This window comes from Aptenodytes forsteri, unplaced genomic scaffold, assembly GCF_000699145.1.
Source record: "Aptenodytes forsteri isolate BGI_AS27 unplaced genomic scaffold, ASM69914v1 Scaffold23, whole genome shotgun sequence".
NCBI classification, from domain to species: domain Eukaryota; kingdom Metazoa; phylum Chordata; class Aves; order Sphenisciformes; family Spheniscidae; genus Aptenodytes; species Aptenodytes forsteri.
The window spans coordinates 4326498-4335508 of NW_008796043.1; the positions used below are offsets into that span (position 1 = coordinate 4326498).

The window sequence follows — 9011 nt, forward strand, 5'->3', positions numbered from 1 at the left end:
CCACCTCTCTGGGCAACCTGTGCCAGTGTTTCACCATCCTCAGTGTAAAAAATTTCTTCCTTATATCTATAATGACAAAAGAATATACAAAACAAGTGATCCATGATGCAATTGCTCACCACCTGCTGACCAATGCCCAGCCAGTTCTTGAGCAGCGGCTGCACCCCCCCTGGCCAACTCCCCCCAGGTTTTTTTGTTCAGCATGACGTCATATGGTATTGAATATCCCTTTGGCCAGTTTGGGTCAGCTGTCCCAGCTGTGTCCCCTCCCAGCTTCTTGTGCACCTCCAGCCTCCTCGCTGGCAGGGCAGTATGAGAAGCTGAAAAGTCCTTGACTTAGTGTAAGCGCTGCTCAGCAAAACTAAAACATCAGTGTGTTATCACATTATTCTTATGCTAAATCCAAAACACAGCACCATACCGGCTACTAGGAAGAAAATTAACTCTATCCCAGCCGAAACCAGGACACTTAGCAAGCTGTTCTTTGCAATACTATTTTTCAGTAGGTTATCACTCTTGAAGATTATAGCATCAATGTGCACACATGGAGCTGTAGAAACAGTACATGTTGTCTTGATTTAACCCAACGTGTTTATATCACAGTACAGACGAGCATGGAGTCATTTTCTTACTGCTGTCTATTGTATTAGATCAATACCTCACTTTATGCTTCCCCATGCCATCCACCAAAACAGAAAGCTTCTCCCAGCTATTCTTGCACAGTAAAATGATGTCAATAATGACATTGACTCTAAAATAAAATTAACCTTGGAAATATATATGAAATTAAAGAAAACATGGCAATTTTCTTGTCTGCAAGTTAGCTCAAAATTAATTATATCCTCTGATTGAAAGGAACTATATGAGGTAGTTTCTATGTTTCAAGCATTATGTATTTAGCTTCTTTTTTTCATAAGGTATTTCTTTCTTAGGATTTCACAGCAATGTATCATTTTACCATAGGGCATTCCACCTAACCCTCTCTCTAGTAGACAGTAGCCACCCAAAGGTTGTCCATGTTCTGTCTGTTTTGCCAGAAGACTGAGCAAAATGGAGATTTTATTTCTCCAAAACAGTTTCATTTTAATTTGTTTTTTATGTTAAAATTGTGTTAAAATGACAAATGTGATTCTAAAAAAGTCTATTGGGGGGGGAATCAGTCTTTCACAGTGGTACTCACTATTGCAGTTAAATTTCCAAATTGTCAGTGTCTAGAGCATAAACGTTCAGGCTGCACAGGTTTTCAGACTCTTTTCAGAGAATTCCACCTGCAGTCCTGGCAAGATTATACCCAAACAAATTGGTAAATTCCTCTCAGTTTTACTTGGAGTAAATGGAAGAAATATCTTGGGTAAAACCCGTACCAGACGTTTCTTAGGGTAGTTCATGCAGAAGATATGCTGAGCTGTGAAAACAACATAGCAAGATAAGAAAGGGCAAAGTTCATATCTCTCTGCATCCAGCTTCAACATTATTAGGAGTAACTTTTCCCTTGGGCAGCCCTAACCCAAACCGCCTGCAAAACTAGCCCAGTCTCTAGCTGAGCAAGGAGAGGCTGCCTCTGAGTTGTCAGTACCTCAGTAGCAAAGTCTGCATTACCCCATTGGTTTGAAAAGATGCAATGCTTTTGGAGATCAGTCTGGTCTTTTGGAGGACTTGGCCCTATTCCCAGAGATGCTGATCAGCATGATCCTTTGGGATGCTGGCCCATGTGCAGGAATTAATTTAGTCTGTTAAATGCTCACCAGCACCTCAGACACACAGCCAGCATTGTTCAGATTAGCCTCTGAATTACTCCATCTTTTGACAAGAAAGAACTATAGGTCATTGATTTCAGATATTGGAGGACTTAGCTACCATTGCCAAGCAAGCATGAGGTGGGGTTTTTTTTCTTACTTTTATTACAGAGCCATAGAAACAAAAAGTGACCTAGTGGGTCATTTTGTTTATTTCCTTTTGGCGGTACTCTGTTTCTTCTGGTATATTATTTTCTAGCTGTCATCCGTTGTATTAAATCTACTTAACTCAATGAGTCATACATAAGTATGAGTATTTTGTAGTGTTCTAATGAAGTATGAGTATTTTGTAGTGTTCTAATGACTTCTCAGTTGAAAAAAACAAGTTACAAGTATGATAAAGACTTCAAGTATTTTTATAACACTTACAAAGTTAAGATAACATACATGAACTTTCTAAAATAAGAAGGTGCCAGAGGTGTCTTATAATCAAAATATGTTTTGCAGGCATAAACTAAATGACCTCGGGGCCTTTCTTGTTTTGTCTGTTTCAATGGATAGATGAATCTCTAATTTAAGGGGGGGAAGGGAAAAACCTTCTTTTCTTCCAGTCCAGTGTACAAACAAGTCAGTGAAATAAGTCATGTGTTATTAAGAATCCTCTGTAGACCTTGTTTTCCATTTTGAGCCTTTTAAAACAACCTGCAGAGCGTGGAGCATAATTAACAGTTTGAATAGTCAGAATTTGGAGGACCATATACATTAGGCCTGTTTGAAGTAGCTTTGTTAATCCTGTTTTCAAGAACCACCTATGCTGTCCCTAGAAATCTTAAACAAATTCTATTGTGGTGGAGAGTTTGTGGCTAAGAATATATTTCTAATCAATAGAGGACGTAGGCTGAGGTAAACTAAATTTAAATTACAAACTAAAAGTTTCATCCCATAAGGACATGGAGGACTCTCAATTCATTCTTAGTAAATGGTTATTGCTACAGTGCACCTCCAAGCAGAATAGAATCCCTTGATGTTTTCCGTTTTCTCTTGTCAAGTAAGAAAACGGTTCCAGATTTAAACAATTTTTTGTATTTCCCTGTAGGGCTCTGTTCTTCCTTCCCTTCTCATCAAAAGTCTACTGAATCTGATTAAGTAGTAGGATTAATGAAAATAAAAGCATTAGCTTTTGTAATGTTTCATGTTAGTTCAAGATTTTGAGGGTTTTGCTTTCCCTTGATTTGAGACAAATGAGAATGCTACGCATACTAAGGAAACTATAACTTAAGGTTACCACTGTTCCTCAGTCAAGGCACTGTAGTTTCTCCTCTTCTGCCCTTTATCTCCTCCTTAGTGAAAGTTGCCCCAACATACATAAAAGAGGAAGAGAAAAAAGTGAGATTGCTACTCAGTCTGTCCTAGGTCTCAAGCTGACCTTTGTGTTGCCATGGCTCTTCTGTGACTGCTTGTTGTGCATTGGTGGTATAGCAAATGCAAGGAAATGTGACTTAGTTCACTGTCTCCCAGCAGGATCACCTCATCCCAAGTGTGTGCCCCAGCAGTTCTGTTGCTGAATAAGCTTCTCTGTCTCGTAAAAACTTTGGGTTTTCAGATTGGGAAACTGTAAACCAAATAACTATAACAATTCTGCTGCGCTGAGATTCTTGAACACATCTGGGAAAAATGGAAAGATCTCTTCAGAAGCGGTTGACAATACCATGGCAGCAAAATGGGTAGAAGCAGTTCTTGGCAGCCATTAGTTGCCTTTTCAGTTGTGCCAATACAGCAGGTTGTGGTACCACCCACTGAAAGGGATGGCATAATAAGCAAAAAAGGTGGCAATACTGAAACCAAAGGGAGCTTCATAAGCCAGTTTCACTGCCAAAGCTGACATCCAGTAACTCCAGCTTCAGACATGCTGTAGAACCCAACAGCAAAGTAGAGCAGTGCACTGGTAGGTTCAGAGAATATGCTTAGCAGAGGGAAAGTGAAGAAATGGTAGTATTTCTTCATTTTAGTATGTAACTTGCCACACAAATATAACAGAAAACTTGGTTGTCATTTGAAGAGTTAGAGACTAAGTTCAGTCATTATACTATCAATCTGAGGAATTTTTAACCAGAAGATAGGTGCAAATGTCAGTATAACTTGGGCTGTGCAGTTGAGTCAATACCTCCGTAACATGGCCCATAGCTACATTCTCTGAATGAAATGGATTGCACAGTAAGCACAACCTTTGAAACAGTGTGTTTGTTAGTGAGATGCTGTCTTGTAAGTCAGTAGCTCAAAATGAGTTTTCTTTTTAAATGCTACCATGATACCAGCAGCAAATTGCAAAAAATCCAACTTCCCCTTTGGAAAAAAAGATGGAAAGAGGCTGCCTGCCGACTTGCCATGGATGGCTGATAGGTATCAGAATTTCTGCAGCGATGTAGGAAAATGTTTTGTTCACTGATTTTTTTAATAAATTAGTATCCCATGGTTGGCTGGCTGTTACTAGGCAGAACTGCAGGGAAATAGCACTACTTCTCCAAGCCAGCTTTCTAAACGACTTTTACACACTGATACCTGGGATTCATACCTCAGCACTCCTTAAGCTCGAGTGGTATTTATTTTCCTTCCCTGTCACCTGTGTTCGAAAAGCATGGGTGTCTATCACCCCAGGCAGTCTTAAAGGAAGCTGTAAATACTATAAGGCCAGTTACTGCCTAAGAAGTAAAGTTGCATTTCTGCTTCAGCAGCAGAAATTGAGAGAAAGCCTTAGAACTGTTTCCAGCTTTGAAGCTGGGTAAGGGAAGTCTTCCAACGCTTGCTATTGCCTTTTCAGAATCTCAGATCTTTTGTCCTTATTATGGCTATCAGGATGGAAAACTCCAAAGAGAAAGATAACAAGCATCACCAATTATTCTTATCAGATAATTCAAAATTGCGCTTCTAATGCAGGCTATTAATAACCTGCTTGATGTTGTTGTACTACATGAAATGATCGTTTTAAGTCCAAAATGTGTTCTTGATGAGAGGTCATTAGTTTGATAAATATGCTGGGCCTTTACACCACTGATTTGCAAAATTATTTTAGGTACATTTTGCACACTTCTGAATGATTTTAGATAGGCAATAAAGAACCAGGATTCTGTTCTACCTTATCAGTGCCGTATGCTTTAATTAATGGGTTTAGCTATATATGTATTTCTAGAAGAAAAATCAACATCCATTTCCATTATGTCACGTTTAGACTAAACACAATCGAGAGTAAAATATACTTTTCTAAAACCAGAATATGTTAAATACTTTGAAGGAGGCGCACCCAATCCTTCAAATAATTGGGAGAATAATAAAGTCATTCTTTAAATAAATAAACATTAAAAATTAGAAGTAAAACCAGCATAAATAGCACTGGTTAAAATTAACAGTGAGCAATTTAAAATCTTAGCTCAGCCTTACAGAATTCTGGAAGATACGTTATCCCTTGTCAGTGGCTGGCAGAGTAGATCCTATTCAAAGTGAAAGATCTTGAAAGAGCATTGCTAATCCCGTGGAAGAAACAGCGAGATTGAAAAATCCAAACACAAGAGGGCTTTTAACTTCAGGCTTCAGCCTTTTATATTCAACTTGTAAATCTTCCCAGCATAAGCACAGAGTCTCATATTCTAAAATTAAACTTACTGTTTAGGTTTGGGCCTGTGTAAGAAAACAGGGAGGGAAGAGACTTTTCTCTGGAAGAAGTGTCGTTCTTTCCCTACTTTCCTCTTGTTCAATTTGTTTTGGGTTTTAGTTTGGGTTTTTCAGCTCTAGAGAGTAGAAATTTAAAATTACTGAAGACCCAATATTCATGTGTTGATAACTTGAATACTTTGAAATGAGGAAACAAAAATGGTTATAATCACGTATTTACTTTTGATGTCATTGTGTGTGTGTGTGTGTTATGAAGAGCAGGTGGAATCTTATGGGTGGTTATGGCAAAGCACATAAGGCTTAAGCCAACGTATTGTATCTTTTTCTCACAGCAGCCTAGAGAGGTACATGAATTTTACAGAACTAAATACGGCTTTTGGCACACGCAGATGGACTGCAGGCCAGCAATGTCAGTGGATATGTTACTGGCCCTGTGAGATGGCTCTTAAAGTGAACCTTTGCAAACATGCCTATTTCTTCTTCCCCAGCTGTCTGTTTAACCCGTCTCATATTGCTCATGCCGCAGGTTGTGAGCTGTGTAACTCTGAAACAGTATATTTGTTAGCGTCGGTCCTAGCGCTGTGATGTTCTCTTACGGTTTTGTTAGAGCTGTATTTGCAGCTATATTCAAAATGTCCAGTGCTGTAACGCTGGAAACCTGGACGTTGTAAAAGGAGTTGAAATAAGTTCTTGCTGGGGTTACAAAAACATGAATCCTGTTTTGAATTGGATTGCAGAAGAACAAGAACTTAGCTTTCTCATGTGGCGATTGATAGATAACTGCACTGCAATATTCCAGTTACGTTTTGCCTCTCTCTCAGATACAGAACTTCATCTTTTTTTTTCTCCCTCTCCTTCTTGCAGGGACTTAAAGCAGCCGACAATGACCCTACAGCCCCACCATATGACTCCCTCTTAGTCTTTGACTATGAAGGAAGCGGCTCCACTGCTGGATCCTTGAGCTCTCTTAACTCCTCAAGTAGTGGTGGTGAGCAAGACTATGACTACCTAAATGACTGGGGCCCACGTTTCAAGAAACTTGCTGATATGTACGGTGGAGGTGATGACTGAACTTCAAAGTGAACTTTATTTTTGGACAAGTACAAACATTTCAACTGATATTCCCCAAAAGCATACAGAAGCTAGGCTTTAACTTTGTAGTCTACTAGCACAAGTGCTTGCTGAAGGCTTTGGCTTAGGCTGCAAACCAATTTGGGCTCCGTGGAATATCAGTGATCCAATGCTGTTTGGAAAAAAATATTGAGCTCAGTTACACTTGAATTTTACAGTACAGAAGCACTGGGATTTTATGTGCCTTTTTGTACCTTTTTCAGATCGGAATTAGTTTTATGTTTAAGGCTTTAATGGTACTGATTTATGAAATGATGCATTAAAGAGACAAAATATGTTGGGGTGGGGAGGAGTAAGGTGAAACACAATATGCTTCAACATGCTTTTGTTACATCGCATTGCTTTTATTAAAATAAGGAGACTAAAAATAAAGAAAAAAAATCCTCATGGAACAATTTTATTATCTGGGAGAGAAGACCATGAGGTGGAACAATGTACATTACTTATAGTTTTAGATGTTAGGGGATTTTTTTCACTAAAATTCTAAAACTTATGCAGCTGGTTGCAAATAAAGGGAGTTTTCATATCACCAGTTTGTAGCAGAATTGATTTTTTTTTTCTTATGCTAGAATGTTAGACACATTTTGGTCTTAATCCATGTACACTTTTATTTTTTCTTTTTTTAATTTCTAGTGTTTTTTTCCCAATTCACTGTAAAAAATGGTATGTGTACATAATGTTTTATTGGCATAGTCTGTGGAGAAGTGCAGAAACTTCAGAACACGTGTATGTATTATTTGGACTATGGATTCAGGTTTTTGCATGTTTATATCTTTCGTTATGGATAAAGTATTTACAAAACAGGTTGCAAACAAGTGACATTGATTCAATTGTTGAACTGTAGTTAGAGTACTCAATATTTTTTTTATTTTTATTTTTATTATTTTTTTTGGTTTGGGGTTATGGATAAAGTATTTACAAAACAGGTTGCAAACAAGTGACATTGATTCAATTGTTGAACTGTAGTTAGAGTACTCAATATTTTTTTTATTTTTATTTTTATTATTTTTTTTGGTTTGGGGAGGGAGTTGGCCTGATACTGGTGGCACGAGTAAATATACAGTATGTTTTGGGGGCGGGGAGGGAAGGGGGGAAGGAGCTTTCAAACTGGAGAGACTTCTGAGAACAGCTTTGCCTCTGTATTGTGTACCAGAATATGAATGATACACCTCTGACCCCAACGTTCTGAATAAAATGCTAATTTTGGATCTGGTGCTTGGTTTGGCATTTTTTTTGTCCTACCTGGGCAGCCCTGACTATAGTAAATACAAGTACACAAAGTGCGTTTGAGTTTTGTGAGAAGTTACGTGCACTTCTTTAGTATTCGATACTGCTGGACTTAAAATAAGCTGCATACAGAATTTGGCACAAATTTGGAAGGCAAGTTACCAGGTGAAAGCAAAGTGATCTGTGCCGTTTCCAGGAATTCAAAATTTTCAATTCCACATTGATGGCTAGCTCTTTGGTTTAATGTACATTATTTAAATAACAGAGCCTGCATCATTTTTGGCTCATTTCTAGACTGACAGTTTAATGATTGTGTGATTATGCTGCGGGTTGCATAAATAAAATAAATTGCAGATCCTGGCAGTCATCTGCCGCCTGGACTTTCTGACGCTGAAGTAAAGACAAGCCCCTGTTAACTTCAGTGCACATCAGATCGTGTCCTTCAAAGAGGTGCTTACGGTCACGGAGCTTTATCAAAAAGTCCCCTTAGAAGATTAGTCATTACTAAACATGTTTCTAACCTGTTGCAATGATTTATTTGCGAACAAAGCGAACATAGTAGGTACAGCAGTTCTGCCTTCTTTCGCTTGCAACAATCTGCTCAGGTTTAATGTCTACATTTACACTCGTTAAGGACCCAACTGTGAACAGTGTGAAGCTCCAACTCAGCAGAAACGCCACATTTCTGCAGGCTGTTAAGAGAATTGGAGCAGCGGGAGGGGATCCGGGCCCCGGGACTGGCGTAGCAGCCTTCTGTGCTGGGAAGGCTCGGTGGGCAGGGAGTCAGTCTGTCGGCGATGCTCTTCAGCGTGGTGCCACTTCAGTGCTTCGTCAGCACTCAAACCGTAATTTACATAATTTGACTGCCACTTCCAGAGGTAAATCCTGAAATCTGAGTTGGAGAGCGTTAAACGCTGCATGTGAGGTCTCCCCTCTCCACTGGGCTTTTCACGGGCATGTCTCCTTTCTTCCTCTTCTTCCTGATGATGCCTGTGAAAGTTGAGAGGTAGCAATCCTCTCAGACTGGGATACAGCATTTCAGTGTCTGCGTACCTGGCTGTTACTTATCTCGTGCATTCGTAACTATAGCTTGATGCTGTAACAAAGCCCTGATTTTTTCAGTAATGTGTCAAAATTATCAATGACCTTCTTTAAGCTATTTCCATATTAATTAGCAGTGTGGGGAAAAAAGATGTAGAGCGGGACATAAAAATGAAAATCTGGCTATGCGTAGTTAAGTAAGGAAAACTT

General features: G+C 39.0%; 1 protein-coding gene across 1 annotated transcript in view; it reads left to right on the top strand.

Annotated features, from left to right (window-relative positions):
• CDH2 (cadherin 2) overlaps nt 1–6902 on the top strand; it is a 118274-nt gene extending 111372 nt beyond the window's left edge. The window contains exon 16 of the mRNA XM_019473748.1: nt 6267–6902. Coding sequence (XP_019329293.1) covers nt 6267–6473 — 207 coding nt within the window. The 3' untranslated portion in view covers nt 6474–6902. The remainder of the gene's footprint in view (nt 1–6266) is intronic.
• The last annotated feature ends 2109 nt before the right edge of the window (nt 6903–9011 follow it).